The sequence below is a fragment of the Ambystoma mexicanum genome, chromosome 14 (genome assembly GCF_040938575.1).
Source record: "Ambystoma mexicanum isolate Mex_15411 chromosome 14, UKY_AmexF1_1, whole genome shotgun sequence".
Lineage (NCBI taxonomy): Eukaryota > Metazoa > Chordata > Amphibia > Caudata > Ambystomatidae > Ambystoma > Ambystoma mexicanum.
The window spans coordinates 439,624,335-439,643,645 of NC_090940.1; the positions used below are offsets into that span (position 1 = coordinate 439,624,335).

At 47.1% G+C, this 19,311-nt stretch overlaps 2 protein-coding genes across 6 annotated transcripts in view; one reads left to right on the forward strand and one right to left on the reverse strand.

Annotated features, from left to right (window-relative positions):
* BBOF1 (basal body orientation factor 1) overlaps window positions 1-7,568 on the reverse strand; it is a 441,525-nt gene extending 433,957 nt beyond the window's left edge. Inside the window, exon 1 of one of the 2 annotated variants that reach the window (XM_069637643.1) lies at window positions 7,030-7,512. In XM_069637643.1, coding sequence (XP_069493744.1) covers window positions 7,030-7,076 — 47 coding nt within the window. In that variant the 5' untranslated portion in view covers window positions 7,077-7,512. Of the gene's footprint in view, window positions 1-7,029 lie in introns of both variants that reach the window. The other variant, XM_069637642.1, reaches the window with a different exon arrangement.
* Window positions 7,569-7,624: 56 nt separating this feature from the next.
* ENTPD5 (ectonucleoside triphosphate diphosphohydrolase 5 (inactive)) overlaps window positions 7,625-19,311 on the forward strand; it is a 786,147-nt gene continuing 774,460 nt past the window's right edge. Inside the window, exon 1 of one of the 4 annotated variants that reach the window (XM_069637650.1) lies at window positions 7,625-7,732. The gene's annotated coding sequence lies outside the window, so the exon portion shown is untranslated. The remainder of the gene's footprint in view (window positions 7,733-19,311) is intronic. The other 3 variants (XM_069637644.1, XM_069637649.1, XM_069637645.1) reach the window with 3 other exon arrangements.

Below are 19,311 nucleotides of genomic sequence, written 5' to 3' on the forward strand. Positions count from 1 at the left end.
TCCGCATCCCCAAAGGTAGGTTGGCGGAAGGGGAAGACAAGTGGGTCCATATAAATCAGTTAAAGTGTTGCCATCCCAGGCACACTCTACAACAACTGGAGGAGTCCTCTGCAATCCCAGAGGGGGACACACCAGAGTAATTCAGTACCAATCCCAAAATATCCCACATATGGTCTCTAAAATATTATGATTCTTGAAGGAAAAATGTCTCCTGATTATATCTTGTTTTTAAAATAAGACTGTAAAATGTATCCCGATGTATAAAATGTATATGTTCGCCACACCATTAATAGTGGTGGAAAAATGTCTAGGAATGTGTATTGCCGCTTTTGCTTTCTCATCCTAGGAGAGATGAAACCATGGAGACTGGCCAAGGAGAACAACCCGGGGACCGGGAGCAAAGATCCGAGGGGCCCGGGGTACCGCCCAATATTCCCCATCAGGACCGGCGAGGAGAACCGATCGATCCAACTGGATGGAGGAAAAGATGCTGACTGTGCCATCTACGGAATTGGAAGAAGATAATGCGGACATACCAGCGCGTGGATCAAAACATCCTTTGAACCCGACTCCCCCTCGACTCGAAATCAAAGCGCAGTCACGCAGGGGGGCTTGTTGGCTGTCCTGATCCACGTTTGGACTATTATGCTGCAACATTTGGTGCTGTGGGCTTAGAAAATCCAAGATGGCCGAAAAAGCCCACATTGCGCCAGAATCCAGGAAAACCGCACAGTTTTGGCGCACACCAAAATGTTCCCCTGACCTGCCACCCACCAGTGCGAGCATGATGGGCCAGGAGTGCCATGGGTGAAATGTGTGCCAAAGGAAAAACAGCAGTGCCGGTTAGCTCAGAAAGCGCTTTGAAATCACCTTTGTTTCTCTGAAATTCAAGCTAAAAATGCCTATTTTAAACATTGCAAGATATTCAAAAATCTCAATGAACACCAGCAGACATTTGGCAGAAGGTAGACTTGTGTGCATACAAAATCTGGAAAGAGAAAGAGCCCAAAATAATGTTCATAATGAAACTGGCTGAGCTGTGGATGTCAGCAGCTGAAGTGAAATTGGACTGAAAGACACTAAAATCTAAATCTTTAAAATAAATGAGTGACCTACTGTTGAGTGTCACATAGTTTGCAACTATTAAATGTCATAGGTTTGAACTTAGAATCAGCATTCTAGCTGCATGTGTAAAAATTGTAAGTTTGTGTTGAATGAAGATAAACTGGGAACAAAAGTGACATTTGGCTGAAGCCTGGCTTAAAGAGATTGAATTCTGCCTGACAACTACCCCCGACGGGAGTTGAAACTTGCTCAACAAATGTTCCCAGGCCTGGCCTGCATTCTTCTGCCCTCACCAAAGGGAGATGACACCTCTCTGATTGGATTAGGGGAGGAGCAGCTGAGGACTGCAGGAAACTGAACAATGAGCCTTCCTTGGCTCAGGCAAATGTTAAATTAGGGGGGGTCGTAAATGGCTTCCTCTTGAGAGAAACGGGGAGGGGCAGTGCCTCTGTGAGCAACTTGAGTTGGAGGAAGTGGACAAACCAGAAATTCCACCATGTGCTTTGGGAAACCACACCCCTCTGGGCCAGAGCATAATTTTAAAAAAAGATGGATAATTCATAGTACGGACTTGTCAAAATTATATAATTAATATCATTATTCTTGTGATTTTTCTGTGGACATTTTAAGAGGTGTTAGAACTCTGTACCATGTTCTGAGGCAAAACCCCATGAATTATGGAGATTGCAGATACGGGGTTCACGCTAGAAAAATGAAAATGTACTGGAATATGTGTAGAAAGGCGGGGTACATCTGTGTCATTTTTGGTAAAAATCCAATATTGGTAAACCAACCAAAAAGCGCAAAATGTTGTCATTTCTTAATCCAAGCTCTTAGAAACATCAGAGTTGGAACAGAAACTACCTTATGTGATATATGATGTGTATATGTAATGTCAACCACTTGTGTATCTGGGAAATGTGTTTAGTTATGAAAATGATTTTCTAAGGTAAAAGCAAAGGGGAGTGTTCTTTCTGTAAGCCATAAAGATGACACCTGATGACTCACTGCTCCCTTCTCAAATCAGGTCAAAGAGAAATCCTTGACCTATCAAATCATGAGTGGGGTGGGCACAGAAAGTTAGCATCCACACCCATTTTCAAAAGACATAAAAAGAGCCACTGGAAGCCAGACAGGGACATTCATTTTCCAACCTTCAACTGAATTCCTGCGCAGCACTCTGACTGAGAACTCCAGAATCCAGAATCCACTTGATCCAGAACTTCAATCCAGAACTTAAAGCAGAGAGGCCTGGACCACCAGCTAAATCCTTTTTCAGCAGGCCTTCAGAATCCAGCAATCCAACCAAACTATTCTACAGACGGGCGAGCTGTTGGATTCTTGCCAAGAACTTTTGCCAGAACCAGTAGCAGACCCAGAAAGCAGTGTTGTATCCAGAGAGGCCAGACCAGATCGCTGTGGGTAGAACCAGAGATCCAGACCAGACCAGCAGAGCAGAGCTGACCCAAATAGCTGTGACTTCAGAACCAACCGCCTGGAGTCCAGTCCCAACCTGACCAGACCCTGACGGCCTATTTCAAATTCATAGTGTGAGAACCCAGCTAGAACTGTGCAGAACCCATCTCTTATCTTAAAATAATCTTATTCAAAACATTTTAACCTGTCCAGAACTGCATCATAGGAATTGTGTGTTCCTTCTCCGATTTTAAACCTGTAAAAGTGTCATTTTGCCATTTTGAATCATTATTTCATTTCTGAACATCTACCTTCACGAAATCATCCGTATCTCTTGAACCGTTTGTGCTAGAAGCGAGATTTAACTTTCTTTCTATTCATCATACTTTTTCCGTAATCGTGCCGACACACTCGGAAAAAGTGCTGCGATTTGGCTCAAATTTCTTCACTTGTCAAAATAGCAGCTTCTTGCTTTCCTTTGCTGAAATTCGTTTGCAACCTGACAATCATTCATAGAGCATTGCAAAAGTGATCCTGAACTAATTTAAAGTAGCTATCACCCACCCTGAATCTCTTATAGGGAATTAAAATCATTTTTAGCATATTTTTCCCTTCTATGCATACCACATTTAAAGTACTTTGCCTGTGTTTAAAATCATCCCTGTGATCTAAGCTTGCTAGGGGGGAACTGAATTCGTATTGTACTGTGTTTGTATTTCTGAAGACTGTGTGTGTTACTTCCATCTCCTTACATTGCATGGGGGGGGGTGAATTGTCAGAGAAAAAGTAATCATATTAGCTTTTGCTGAAATCATATCAAGTTTATTTCTGTACTGCCTTTTATTCATCTTTGCATCTCCTTGAAACCATAAAGCATTCCCAGCTACCTTGTTCTTTCCATACCAACTCCTTAGTAATAAAATAAGTGTGCTAGTGTAAGATTATCCATTGCTGATCAACATCATATTCTTAAGTGTGATATCAAATATTAATTTATTATAAAAGTGTGATATTTATATTGTTTAATTATTCAATAAATCTTTTAAATTGCAAAACAAACCTACTTCTTGGCTCAGTGAGGTCAGGGGGATTCAAAGAGAGGGGCGTTATATAAGGGTTTATCATCCAGAGTATAACTTGTCATAAAAATATATAAATAAGGGCTTCCCTTGGGTGTCCCAGACGAGGCACTGACTTTGTGGGATTGCTGAATTGAAGTCATTTAACACCCACCACCTTGGTATTCTCGCTTACCAAGGACGCTCCTTCTATTGGCACTTCCAACACAACCAACAGACCCTTGACCGCCCTCCTTGGAGCAGGATTTGCTCTTGGCGTCCTGATACTTCTCGGAAGCTTTCCTTTCCCTGCAGCAGTTCCACAACGTGCTCTGTGGATCTCCTTAACTTTCTCTCCATACGGCAGGAGACAGCCCTCCTTCATGTACTTTGTAGTAATGGGGCCTGTGTGTGGAGTGCTGGTGATGTCACAGCTCCCATGTGGAATGAGTTGGCCCTGGGGTACTGGGAGTGACATTGCGGCAGAGCAGTGAGAGTGGTTGGTTGATGGGTGTGGGGAAGCCCAGGGTTCCTTACCGGTATACTTGTGTCTTTGTCTCCCTACCATCCCGTAGTGTTATACAAGCTTGACAGACCATAGTCATTAAATGAAGATGACACTTACCTATGTCTGTGGTTCCCCTTAACTTTCTCTCCATACATCAGGAGATGGCCCTCCTTCATGTACTTGTATGTCTCCAATATTTAAACTGAGCACTCGACGCTCTCTGCAAGATGGGGGTTGCCTTCACCTCCAAGCACCCTCTGTGTCCAAACGCCAGTGCTCACGCCAGTCTGCATAGCCTTGGCTGACAGCACTCTCTTTCTGCACCCTTGTTACACCGTACGTGTTCCAGCACTGATTCTCCCTTTCTCTCGTGCTGCGGGCTGACTGCACGAAATTCGGTTTTCTTTACTATTGCTTCTTTTTCTATTCTGTTGCTATTTTTAATCACCTAGCATTGTGCATTTTCTGAAACACAAGGGTGTAAAGCTGCTCAGGCTGAGCGGCGTTGTCTGTCCACGAAGATACCGTGTCATATTGCTCTCAGCTATGAAGTGAAGATGGCCTGTGTTGCACTTCACCCCTTCTGGGCAACATGGTAGCTCCCAGTGGTGGTGTCATGGTCACATGGGGGTAACCATGTGACCAAGTAAATAAAAAGGACGAGCCGTTTCCGGCTCGTCAGTCGATCCTGAGCTGACACCAGTGTCGTTTTTGGCAAGCACCATGCTGGTGCTACACCGCGTGCAGGAGGCCCAAGGGCGGGGCCCTACACGAGGTCGGCAGCCCTGCTGGGCAATGCCGTCCTCCTTGAATGGTCTGGCCATGTGACCGTGGCTGAAGGTGCAACCCCGGCCCGGGAGCCCCCAGAGCCGGTGCTGCTGTTAGCTGGGTGCCCCCAGCCCATATGGTTCACTCTGGTGATCCGGGGCTGGCAGGGTGATCCCTGCTCATTGTTTGCTGCATGATCGCAGCCCACCTAGTCCATGTCTGGTGATGCGACAACATCTGTGGGCCGCTCTGGTGGTCCGGGAGCGGGCCACAACAATGGCAACGAGGGCTGGACCGGGCCCTGCAAGATGACCTTGCGGGCCGCGGGGAGCTGTGTGCAGGAACGTGGCATCGGCCGCTCTGCAGGTGGTCCAGGGCCCCGTGCTGCCCATGGGCACAGGCCGCCTGGTGCCCGCAGGAAGGTACGCCACTGAGGGAGAGACGGCGGCGGGGGTTGCCACACAGTGGATGGGCTGCTGAAGCGGCCTCGGCCGCACTGGAAGGGAGGAGTGGCCGCAGTGCTGTGTGTCGGCACCACGAAAGAAGAGCTCGCTCTAAGGAGCGGGCAGTAGAGGAGAGGTGCAAAGGGGGGCTGCCGAACAGCTGAGGCGGCCCCAATCACTAGCGGTGTCGGATGCTGCACGAAGGAGGTGCAGTGGCCTTTATAGTATTATTGTGCTGTGATTTTGGAGTTCGTTTTGTTGTTATGAAAAAGGAGGAGTGTTGCATGTCACCCCTTCTGGGCAACATGGTAGCTCCCAGTGATGGTGTCATGGTCACATGGGGGTAACCATGTAACCAAGTAAATTAAAAGGACAAGCTGTTTCTGGCTCGTTAGTCGATCCTGAGTTGACTCTGGTGTTGTTCCTGCCAAGCACCATTCTGGTGCTACACCGCATGCAGGAGGCCCAAGGACGCGGCCCTGCACAAGGTCGGTGGCCCTGCTGGGCAACGCTGACCTCCTTGAATGGTCTGGCTATGTGACCATGGCTGAAGGTGCAACCACGGCCTGTGTGCCTCCAGAGCCAGGGCTGCTGTGAGCTGGGTGCCCCCAGCGAACGTGGTTCGATCCGGGGCTACCAGGGTGATCCCTGCCCATTGTTTGCTGCGTGATCGCTGCCCACCGGGTCCATGTCTGGTGACCCGGCAACATCTGTGGCCCGCTCCGGTGGTCCGGGAGCGGGCCACAACAGCCTGTCTCCTTATCTATGCAGTATTTTTTGCGCTCCTGCCGATTGGTTAGTGGTTGGCAGGATGGGTGAGTTTATTATTGTCTATATGGATGAGTAAATAGGAGTATGGGTCATTTTTAATTTTGGCTGTAAGGTGTGCTAAAGCATCACAACTATTGCATTAGATTACAGCTATAGAGAAACGGCATATGAGGAGGGACACATAGCTTGTAGGTGCTGTTTGGCCATTTACCCATCTGTTGACTGCCCATACCATGTTAATCACTATGGCCATTCCCACCCACCTCCTGCTCCTCCCGCCCAAACCACATCCTAGTGGGATCTCTTTGAGCTAGCTTTTCAAAGCCTTACCATCAAACGTTGTGTTCGAAGTGCCTTCCAATGTTTTTCAAAGCAGCCTCCTGAGAGTTAGTGACTTAATTGGACTCGAGCAGAAAACTCGCTAGTGGTGTAATAAAAAATCAACCAGATATGCCTTCAGCCACTCGATTTATAGACACGATGATGTGTGGTCTTCACTGAAGTCCTGTTAAAAACTCGCATTGTCAAAGCCAACAGTTTTGGTGTGTGTATAACAATTAGGCATTTGCCAGGAGCTGCCATTATATGCCCACGTACTAGTACCATTTTGCAGCTGCTAACATTGATGGGCAGTTAATACCACTATAGCAGTGCCTGCCAAATGCCTTTCCCGTGCGTACACAAAAGCCAAAACTGTTGGCATTGCCAATGCTTGTTTACAGTGCTTCTGCGAATGAAGTGCCGCCGACAGGTGCCAAACAGACCACCTAGACGAAAGTGTTCCACTAAAGTGCAGCCAGCCTGTACATTACTTACACACGCTATGTTTTATGTAGGGGGGTTGTAAAGTGTGCCGTGATGCTTTTCAGCTGCTTCAGATCTTCTTGTAGGTCGATAATTAGTGTAAATAATGATGCATGCATTCAAACGAAAAAGTGCGGTGGTGACGTGGTGGGTTAAGTTTATATTTTTAGCATGTTAACGTGAATTTGAGTCTCACCTCTTTCCCTTCTTGCCAGTTCCAGCCTTCCCTTTTTTCTTCGGCATTCCTGCGGACCGCTGTTCTGCTTCGTTCGGACTCTGTCTCTCCTCTGTTCTCTTCTTTCTTTCTCGTCCTCTACTCTTTTCTGTAGCACCCCATAGCCTTTCCAATATATACCATTTATTTTCCCTATTGCTCTCACTGGTTACCCCTTGCCTGCCCCACTCCGGTTAGTTTTGTATATTTCCTTTCGCTATAAGCTACCCCTTTTTGTCTGTCCTGTTGGGCGTTTCTATGGCAACTAGACGCTCTGTAATGTGACACGCGTTCGAGCTAGAGGTAGGACTAATAGACTGTTTCAGCGTTCTTTACTGAAGCACCGAGTTGCAGCCTAGGAGGAGAAAGTGGATACCACAAAGAAAGGGGCGTTTGTTGCTAAGATATAGCCTCCCGGTGTACTGCTTTCAGAGATGCGTGTGTGGTCAGGCTTCCATTTGAAGAAAACGTAGACTTTTTCCTCAGCACGATTGTGTCACTGACCGACGTCCATCTTTTGTGTCTGACGCTCCAGTTGGTTTGATGACCTCATACGTAGCCGAGCGTGCCCCTCCGCTAGTTTCTATAAATAGGAGCCCGGCCGCTGAAACAGTGCAATGAGCGGAGCCTGCTCTGGGAAGGGAGGGCGAGAACGGGGATTGTAATGGGAGGCTCACGTTGTCAGGTGAGTAACGGACACAGTCCTTTCTCATTGGTTATAGGGGTAAGTTGTTGTTTTTAAACTAACGTGGACAGAAGGATTTTGGTGATATCATTGGCAACCTGAGATATCAAAAGCCTTCGTCAGAAAAGAACTCCCGATTTCTGGCATTTGCAGTTATGTTATACGATATTTGTATAGAGTCTAGATGCCTAACTGCTCGACGTGCTTTAGTTTGTCTGTAAGTAGACAGATCGTAGTCTGAACATTACGTGTTAAGAATACATTGTGTTGCAGTAACCATTACATAAGATTGTAGGGCTAGTAAACAACCCTTAGCAGAGATTACTAGCTGCGTAACATTAAATGTTCTTTTTTTAAATGTGCTGGGTGCTGTTTGTTTTTCTGTCTGTGAATAAGTGGTTGCTTGGTTAAGAACCAACTTTGGCTTTGGGACTCGACCAACTTATATTGGAATGCTGAATAAGAGGTGGAGTGAGCAGTGTGTATCATGCAACTAATTAACCCTGGGCCAACTGATTATGGTTGTGGGCTCTGAAATTACATGTTAAACAGTGTGTTATATTGCATTTTAAGTATTTGGACTAGGGCTCATGTAGAAGTAACGTGAGTGGGCACGTCCACCCACCGTCTTCAGAGGGCGGATGCTGTACCTCCTGAATGTTTGAGGAATTAAACAACAAGCTTGATCTCACCAATTAGTTTAGCGTTTTCGGCCTACTACAAGTTTTTTTAACCTGTTAAACCGTGCATTATGTCACATGCATGGTCAAAGACTGTTGTCATCCCAGTTGCAGGAAAATGACAATGCGGCCAGCTACAGCATCATTTGTGTACATTTTTTATATGGGCATTTATAAAGTGTGGCATACACCCTCAAGGTGGTCTCTTTGTCCTATGACAAAACAGCAGGTGGGCAAAAATGAAATGAAGCAAATATGGAGACAGACCAATTCCCCCATGGCCTTTCAATGTTGGCAAGTAGCCAATGTGAGGGCAGAAGTCCCGAACTATGTTCTGACATGATCTCCCCCCCCCAATCTTTTTGCTTGCCTTGAATGCTTCACTAACCATTTTCCATAAGTGAGCTCTCATCTAAGAATTCACTAAAGGTGCAACTCTGTGAAATGTTCCCCCTTTTTGAAGTCCCCTGCCTGACCCTTATTGTTGGTCGGAGGCCGCCACCTGCAATGTGATTCTGTTCCTGGTGTGGTATGTGGGTGATTCCCTGGCTCACTGCCTTCCCCTTCGGGCTTGAAGTTGGGGATCACACAGCTCTCAATCTACCTTCTGCCCCTTAAGAGCACAAGTAAGTCTGCAATTTCCACTGTCATGCAAGGATCTGCTTGAAAGTTAGCAACCCTCCAATGATTGACGATATAATAATTCCAAGATGGTGGATGCTATTTTATGATGCTGAGGTTTATCCAAGATGACTTCCTTACACCGTAATTTCTGACACTGGTGAATCCGTCAATAAATATTAAACCTGCCCCAATCGCATATGAGAAATTTTGAGGGAACACAGGTGCAGACCTTTACCAGAAAACAGGCTTTAGTTGAGGGGATAGCTAAAGTTTTAATAGGGTAGCATGCTGTCAGCGTATGGGTTGTTGAAGACGGACGAAGGGGCAAGTAGAGAAGATACCAGTGGCCAGGACACAAAGACGATTTTGAGCAAAAGTGGAGAGGAGTTGGGAAGGAGGAAAGGTGTAATATCAAAAGAGGGTTAGGAGAGGGTTAGAGAGCTGAGTACAGATTAGCTGAATAGAGAGACAGTGAGGATGTACGTCAAAGCCAGTTTGGAGTAGCGTGACAAAAGTACCATCTGGAGAGAAGAGCAAAAGTAGATTGCCGTCCTGTGCGCTGATCCAAGATGGCGCCCAATGCTGTTTCTCCAGAGCCTTGATTCCTTCCCCAGCGATAAGCCTGGCTCCCACTGCAGGGGCGGCTTGCCTTTCCCACGAGATCGGGGGCTGATGCCTGACTGCAGCAGATCGAAGTTGGGCTATATGATCTTCCTCTTTACCGGGGCAGACACTGAACCCCGATGTGGGCTTCCACTGTGCTCCCTGTCCCCTGTATACTTTCATCTTTGCAGGGCCACTTTGGCTGCAGCGTGTGCCCCAGAGCTTGTTGTAAATACCCCCCCCCCCCCAACTCCCCAATGATCAGTAGTACGTAAGAGTGGCCATATGGGAATCGGGCAACCTCCATGGAGAAGGTGGTTATGAATGCCCGAAAGTTGTTTTTCTGCTCGACTGAGGTGAACCCAGATCCAGATGCTGGTTGTGGGGGGTCCAATTAAGGGGAAGGATCACAGGAGCTGGCGACCACACAGCAACCCCAATGGCAATGGAATTGAGGGGTAGTAAACATCCTTGATGTCTAGTGGCTGTAATCCGTATGTAAGTGATAGTGTTCCCATAATGACCCCTTGCAAAGGCAAAAAAAGGAAAAATGTCTGGAAGGAGATTTTCGCTCCAGAGTGCAACAACCAAGTAGAACCCTCTCGAAACATGCATGTAGAGCATCATCACCGGATCAGGACAGGCTCCTGTCAGTGCTGGGGCGCATTGATAAAACAGTGACACGCCTTGAGGGTAAACCTGATGGCTTGAGTGAAAAAGTGGCCCAGGTGGAAACCAGAATGGCGACCCTGGAGCAGAAGGCCTCTGAAATTGAGATCCAAAACTCCCTGACAGTCCGAGCATTGCAACAGATGGGCAAAGGTTTTGAGGCAGGGATTCAGGCTAATGAGGTCTTAGAGCGGCAAGTGGAATATCTAGAAAATGTGGTGCGTACAAAGCAAATCAGACTGTTTGGCCTCCTCCTAGGGGCAGAAGGTGATGATCCAATATCCTTTGCAGCTTCTTGCCTTCCCGATGTGACACAGAAAAAGACCCCATCTATATTGGAAAGTGTTACAGAATCTAACAGCGTGGGAAGAAGAAAGCAGAAGACCCAGAAATAAGGTGAACGCTCATTATTAAAGTGTCCGATGTTGGGGATAAAGATACGGTCTTGAAAGCAGCAAAGGGAAAAAAAGTCCCTAGTATACCAGCAGAAGCGGATCCTTTTCTTTCCCGGCTTGGCACCTGAGACTAAAAGGAGGCGGAAGAAGCTGAACACCCTGAAGAAGAGTTTTCTTGCCTGGGGAGCAAAATCAGGTATCATGCATCCAGCCAAACATAGGGTTACATGGAAGGGGTGATACTTCATTTTCTGAGACACTAAGAAGGCTGAAGAGCTCATGAAATCTATACCGTAACCTGCAGCAGAGGAAGGTTGAACCTGAAACATTGTCTGTCCTCAACAAATGGTTTCTATTGAACAGTGTGTTTGTATTTACTTATACGTTTGTTTTGCCTTGAATTGGCTTCCTTGAGTTGGTAGCACTGCTTAATTGAGCCATGTTGGTTACATTATCTTGGTGAATATAGATTTAAAGGCGAGACTTTGCCAATATTTCTCCATTATTTTATTTGTTTTAACTCTTTTTTTTTTTTTTAAATTAATTTTGGTAAACGTAACAAACAGCAGATGGCAATATCATCCAAATTATACAAATGAAGGTGGTGACATTGACAGTGATACCATGACAATCGATGCAAGTAATCCTCAGCATAAGACTATATGGCATTATCGGGGGAGTGGCAAGCATCAGACATTAAGTACGCCACATATGGCTCCCAAATGTTCCTCGGCTGCACAGACTAGTGCAACATGGTACAATATTCAGTCACTACATCATGGTAGTACAATGTATCGGCCTTCTGCTGTTCATGCGTTGGAGGGCGACCCCTTCCCCACACCATGGCAACACATCTTTTCACCAGGACCAACAGTAGGCCCACACGATACCTCACATACCCCACCACTTCCTTAGTATATTCCAGCAGCACTATTATAGGGCATGGGGCAATAGTCTCCCATGATCGTAATTAAAGTACCAAAGAACTCCACGCAAAAATCATAGATCCGAGGGCCCTTCCACAATATTTCTCCTTCTTTAAGGGTCTTGAAGATAGATGCCTGATTTCCACTCCCCCACCCCGTAACTATGTTTGACATCCAGGAGGACCTCTGTTTGGCAAGTTTTTGTTTCTATGTGTATTAATTATGCTGATCTAGTTGTAGTTAGAGGATCCTTTACATTTGTGACTCTGCTTATTTAATGTTAATATTTGAAACCTTTAATAAAATACTTAAAAAAAAAAAGTAGTAGATTGCGGATGAGGAGTAGTGTTGCTGAAAGAGGAAAGAAACTGGAGTACAAGCTGGGGAGAGGAGCGGAGGAGGATAATAAGTGTGGTACAGGGGGTGTGGATGGAACTGAATAACACCAGAAGGGGAGGGTGGAGAAGAGGAGGTAAAGACTAAGAGCTTGGGAGAGAAGGAGAAAGCAGGAGTGGTAGAGGTAGGGTCGTGGGGCATGGCATAGAAAAGGTGAAGTTAGAGATTCAGAGTGAATGGGAGAAGAGCATAGCTTGTAGAGGCTCAAGCTACGAGTATGGTTAGTCATTAAGGAGAGGGAGTTGGTGGGCGACAGGACCCTTAGGGAGGTGCCCAAAGCCTAGAGGCCCTAATTGAGAAGCGCCCAAAGGTGAGCCACAACGGTTTGGGAATCTGTGGCCTCCTTTTGGACCTATATAAGACAAGGCTGAACATTTACAAGAATAGAAACTGGACAGAGGAGCCGATCTCCCCCCTTCATACTCAACCAGCAAGATGTTTGTCCACGGTTTCATTTCAGGCATCTTCTCAGGTTCCTGTGTACACCACTGAATTTGTAGGCCTAGCACACATTAGTGGCACTACAAGCATTAACCTTGTCTGAAGTTTTTTCACTCATGTTCTGATCTCTTTGGAAGATGCACCCCACCTGTCTATATGCAAGTGTTGGAATGGTGAATCAACGTGTCATGTGAGCGCTTGTGTATTTGCATGCATTTATATGCAGTGCATATGTGTGAATGCGTGAGCGAGACAGTCTGTAGAGGAGGGTGCTGTGTTGTCTGTGTGATGGGCTGAAAAGGGAGGGGGTGGTTTGTGAAGAGGAGCTGGTGCATGTGTGTTGGTAAACACAAGCATAGATGACTTTTCTTAATGTGGAATGGTATTGGCAATATTACTGGCATTATGGGCAAAGACAAGGTGAGTGTTCTTACGTCAGGGTATTGGTATATAGTGTCACAGCCTGCATGGGCATGTTTTCCTAGAGTGCCCGCTATATGACTGGCTATATGACTGGCCTTTGTCAAATACTGTGTCTCGTTGCTGGCGAGATCCGGTCCTGGTCTTTGTTGACTTGTCCTGGCTCTGCAGTAATGTGAGGGTAGTGTGAGGAAGTCTCCCAACTCACCACTCGTAGTAAAGTGAGGGGAGAAGCTTGGAAAACACACCATGGAATAGCTTCCCCAGTATTCACGTGGCAAGGGGACACCGCCGGAGCGCTGGCCGGGGAAACCGCAGGATCACTGGCGCAGCAATAGATGCGAGGTAGCAGCACAAGATCCTGGTAGAGGTGACAGCAGCAGATGGAAGCCCAGAGGCAACGAGATGTTTGCTGGAAATAGTAGGCAATGGCAGGCAAGGAGCAAGAAACCAGAGGGAAGATCAGTAGAGAACACACAGGCTGAGAACCCAATTAAGAAGGCAAGGGGAAAAGAGGTCCGGCTGGACTGTAAGGCTGACAAGATCCCAAGTGAAGACTGCATTTAAATATTCAGTGCTGCAGGCAGCGTTGCCATGGTGCTGTTTGATGCAGCACCCATTGTGCATGCGCCAGAGACCAGCGTCGGGTCCTCGCGCATGCCTGCTCGAGGCAACATGGCCGCGCCCTGTATCAGGACGCAGAGAGAATGCCAGGCATCAGGTCGGACTCCGAGTCTCTGAGCCTGACGATCAGCATGTCTGCCCATCCTCCTGTGGACCAAGCGCCACCGTGAATAGCAGCGCCAGGTGAGTGACCGTGGGTCATGACGGTAACAAGCTCGAGGCCTGACACCTTGTACCCCTCCAGGAGCTGCAGGCTTCCATGGATGAAGACGATAAAACTGATGAACCAGACAAGGGGCATGAACATTGCAAGCAGGCTCCCAGGAACGGTCACAGGCCGAATACCCCTTCCAGTCAATGAGGTAAAAGAGATGGCCCGTGATTAACTTGTAATCACATCTGTCCTGGATCTCATATTCCGGCTGACCATCAACAAGCACCGGCGAAGGACAGGTCAGGGCCCGTTCTAAGGTGTCGTTCAGATATGGCTTCAGCAAGGATACGTGGAACACGGAATGCACATGCAAACCATCTGGTAACTGTAACCGATAAGCCACAGGCTAAATACAGACAAGAACATGAAATGGACCCAAGAAACGAGGGGCCAATTTGAAAGGCAGATATTTTCTGGACAGCCAAACCATATCGCTGATGCTATAAACAGGTGCCGGGGACCCTTTGCGGTCCGCTGCCGACTCTTGTTGAGCTTTGGCTGTTTCCAGGACTCACGTCTGTTGGGTTTGAGTGAGATGTTACAGCTACTCTTCTACTGAAGGCACAGTACAGTGTCTTGGCAGGGTGAAAGGCATGGTTTTGGGATGTTGGCCGTAATTACAGAAAAACTGACTTGTCTTGATGGAAGAATGGAAAGCGTTATTGTAAACCACCTCAGCAGTATCCAAATGTTCACTTCAAGTAGACTGTAAGGCATTTGCATAGCAACAGAGCTACTGCTCCAGGGTCCGATTGGTGCATTCGGTTTGACTGTTACTTTGAGGATGGTATCCAAAACTTAAAGCACGATATATACCCAGAAGACTACACACAGCTTCCTAGAACCTTGAAGTGAACTGTAGTCCCCTCTTTGAAACAACCTTCTCAGGAAGCCCATGTATCCGGTAGATGTCATCGAACAAGGCCTCATCCATTTGGGCTGCTGTAGGCACCATGGCGAAAGGTATGAAATGAGCCATTTTTGATAAACAGTCCACCACCACCACCATGATGCAGGTGTACCCATCAGAGGCAGGTAGGTACACAAAATCTGGTGATGCTATGCCATGGATATGGTGGTTTTTCCAGAGGCTGTAACAGACCGGCAGGGCGTTCATGGCTGGTCTTTTGTGCACAGACGTGACACTGGGAGACATAGTCCTGCACATGTTGGCGTAAACCGGGCCACCAGAACTGACGGGACAATAGGTCCAACATAGTTTGTATTCCACGATGACCTGAGACTCTAGAATCATGAAAACGGGACAATAACGCAGAACGGAGAGCCCCAGAAGGTATGTACATGTGACTCCACTTTATAGAGGAGCCCGTTCCTGAAGCACGTTGATGGATCTTGGCAAAGAGCCACTACCGTTGGGTCACATTCAGTTGCTTCCCTCACCTGCTCTAAGTATGTTACCACAGCGTTCAGGAAATGCTTGACGGGAAATACTGGTTCATTGGCGGTACATAGGGGAATGCAAACTCGTGCAGGTGGGAAAGCGCATCAGCTTTCTTATTCTGAGAACCGGGTATGTGGGATATTGAGAAGTCAAATTGCGAGAAGAAGTAGGCCCAATGATGCAACGGATAGTTTTGAGGTATTGTACATTCCGGTGATCAGTCGCACTTCTAACTTAGGTACTCCCCTGAGAAGATGTCTCCACTCTTGGAATGCTTCCTTGGTGGCCAGGAATTCTTTCTCGATAAGTAGTTCTTTTCACATGCAGAATGTTTTCGGGAATGATCTGCAAAGGGTGTTCAGCAGAGGTTTCGGGATTGAATTGTAGGAGGACTGCCCCAATGGCCTGATCGGAGGCGTCGGCTTCGACAATGAATCAGCATGATTCATCCAGATGTTGTAGAACAGGGACCTTTGTGAAGGCGGTCTTCGTGTCAAAAAGGCTCTATTGGAAATTTCATCCCATCGGTTGACTTTTGTGGAACTCAAGACGTGTGATATCGGCCGTTGAGGTGGAGTAACCAGCGATGAAGCAACTATAGAAGTTGGCAGTCCATAATGGCTTTCACTTTTCTAGGGTCCATATACTAGAAAAGCTGATCACATAATCCAGAAACGCCATACGATCCGGGAAAAAAATGCATTTCTCGGCTTTGACGGAGATGATTGGCAGAGAGGCTGGTAAGGACTTTGGACACACGCTTGACATGTTCCGATACTGAAGATGAGAATGTCATCCAATTATACCCATACTGATCAGGTCGGAGAACACGGAGTCCATGAATCGCTGTAAGACGGCAGGGGCATTGCAGAGCCCAAAAAACACAGCCCAATATTCAAAGTGCTGTAAGGGTGTTTTAAATGCCGTCTTCCACTCGTCCTTGATGCGTATCAAGTGGTATACTTCTTGCAAATCAAATTTGGTAAATATTGAAGAGGTATTCAGGGATTCTAATATATCCCGTATAAAGGGCAAGACATACCAGTCGTTTACTGGTATCTCGTTCAGAAGGTGGTAGTCGCTACATGGGCATAGTGTGCCTTCTTTCTTTGAAACGCAAAAACAAGGGTGTCCTCGCTGGGGACTTGGGCGGAACAATATCCCCTTTTGCAAGCACTCCTGGAGATAACGTCGTAGTTCTTCTTTCTCTTGTATTGTCAAGGAATAGACCTTTCCATGTGGTATGGGTTTTCCTGGCTGCAGTTCTATTTCCAGTTCGTGTTCCCGATGAGGGGGCAAGGGTATGGACTCGGGATCAGTGAAAACATCAAAAAAGTGGTTATATTCTTCTGGTACATCCTGTACCGTACACTCTAGTCCAGCTGAAGAGGATCCGGAGGAAGTAGCTGCTGTGCCCCCACTCGGCGGTACAGGTGGATCGGAGGTGGTTGGAAAATGCATTGTTCTTGTTGTCCAATTAATCATCGGGTTATGTTGACATAACCAAGGTAGCCCCAGCACTACCGAATACAATGTTGTATGGGTAACATGAAAGACAAGGTGTTCTTTGTAGTCTATTTGCAACATGAGTGTTTCTGTTTGTTGATGCACTGGTCCGGATGCCAATGGGGTGCCGACTGCCAAAGGGGTGCCGTCTATCACTTCAATCAAACAAGCAACTGGTTTGTCTATGAAAGGTATTCCAAACCGATGTATGAAGGAGGTGTCCATATAGTTTCCAGAAGCCCCACAGTCAAGCAGAGCAAGGGCGGGAATAGACGATTGGCCATGGCCCCCAAGTAAGTTGAATCGACAGAGAAAGGAGACAAGCCGGAGGCATAGGCTCTGAGAATGTGGTTGAAAGGTTTTGCTTGATTCCTGGGCTTGTTGCTCCCTCCATTTCCTGCAACAAGCCCTTCAGTTTCCCACAGGTTTGGAAGGTTTTAGGGAGCAGGAACCCAAGTAATGGCTGCTGCCTCCACAGTATAAACAGACTATTAAGTCGTCATCTTCTCCGTTCTACATTGGAAAGTCGTCCCTGCAGGGCACTGAGTTGCATCAGCTCCTCTGTAACCTCTCTGCCGACCTGGACAGGATTGGCGAACGAGGGCATTGGTCGCGCTGTTACTTCAATCCTTTTCTTTAGCTCCCCTCGACGTTCTGTGAGACGGTGGTGTATCCGGAGGATGTGGTCGGCTAATCCTTGTAAAGATTCATGTTCCAGAGCATGGACCAGCTCATTATACTCCTCACGAAAACTTCTTCGGAAAAGGGTGCGCTGTTTGACTTCTGGCCATTAAGAATCTGCTGCAAACTGGCAGAAGCGACTTACGTGATTATATCCATGTGTCCTTGAGGTCCAGGAGTTGGTTCTGCATGGTTGCGGCCCGGTTGGGTCACTGAAAGACTGGCAAGAAGGCCTTCGTGAATACACAGAAATCTTCCAGTATAGGACTGAACCCCAAGACTTGGGGGTCCTTTGTGACGAGGTAGCAATACTTGGAGATGGATGGGGATGCAGGACTTACTCGTACATCAATAATCAAACCGACTCAGGAAGTTGGCAAACTTAGTGCTGTTTTATTTGAAATTGTCTAAAACAGGGAGTACAACGGACATCAACCAACGTCGCACAAGGAATCTCAACGTGTTACATGAAAAAACAGTTCTATAGTAAAAACTCATCATTGACATCACACTACGTGGCAAATTCAGAAAACCGATTTGGGGATGTGATAGGTGTACAGGGAACATCTAGTTGTACGTTCCATATTGACAGGGGTTGTGATTGGGTCTCTAAAATTAGGTGGGCAACTAAGCCCTCCTCTAGTGCAAGTGATCTTCATCGTCATAAAATACACAACGATTCATTGGTTACACAAATTATAGGTCTCTCTTGATACGTGACCCTCTACAATTGGTTGGCACTGTTAGGGAGAATTCTCTTAAGGCTCATTTCCCAAACCTAGTGAGTCCCCCAGCAGCTTTGCTGGATTTTTTGGGGTTTGTTTTTTTCTCCTGCTAAGAGCGAGACTCTTTTACTCCCACTCTTAGGCATGATTTGAGGTATGTCTTTGACTTATGTGCTTATGGGCTATGGGGTTTCTTTTTACTCCATAGAGTATCATCTGTCTTTCTGTATATGTGGTACCACAGGGGTGTCACAGTGACCCCCTAACATAGACTCCATACCCTGGGACTGGCTACTGTCTCCCAGGGCATGTAAAGTCACCATTGGCTTAACTAGTCCAAAATTGTGAACAGAACCAGTACAAACCATCATATTGTGGAAGTACTGGTAAGGGGTAATTTGATTGCCCCTGGGTCTGTTTTCGAGGGGGCAGTGTCCCGCCCCCCCTCGTCGAGTTTCTGGCTGGTGGCAGTGGTTACCACGCAAAATATTCCACCGGAATATTCTCTATGGGATTTTCCCATTGATTTTAAACGCACCACTTTTTGGTGCAATGTTAAAGATACCGCCGGTTTATTTATTTAATATTAAATCACCAGTTGGGTCTTTTTGCCAGATCTCGATTCTAAAATGGCGTTTGTGTCCGTCTCTAACTCTGACCAAGGTCGAGCCCTTTGTTCCAATATTTTGGCAGGCTTCTCCACAGAAGCCCTCCAAGTGGTGCCACTCTGTCTGGGTTCCACAGGAAGGGTGGAGGGGGGAATTGGCACCCCGGACTGCGTTGCCTTAGCAACCCAAGTCGCACTCTACCCTGATTGGCCCAGTGGTGAGCCACCCGGCTCACCACTTAGCATGTGTGATTGACAGCTAGGCTGATGAATGGGGGTTTTTCTGCATAAAAACAGGGCCTTTGGGACTGGAACTTCAGAAGTCTAAGAATCCGACGAGGAAGAAGCTGAGCCACCTGCAACCCGATGGCACCACCGGTGAAGCCCTGCTGCAACGAACTCGCCACTTTTCCGACGACAGGGAAGATCTGCTGGAGAGTCTTCTACCCTTTGAGCTGGTGGGACCAACCAGTTCGCACTCTTTCGCTCCCAGAAGCGTTACTTGGTCGAATCGCCCGTGCCAAGCACCCCGGCGGCCGGATAGCCAAGCTCTCCACTTTTGACCGCGGATAAAAGGACCGCACCTTTTAAATCGGGAACTCCGCGGCTGGTTTCATCCTGGGCAGTGCAACGACTCCAGACTTCCTCCACGATGAGATCCTCTCT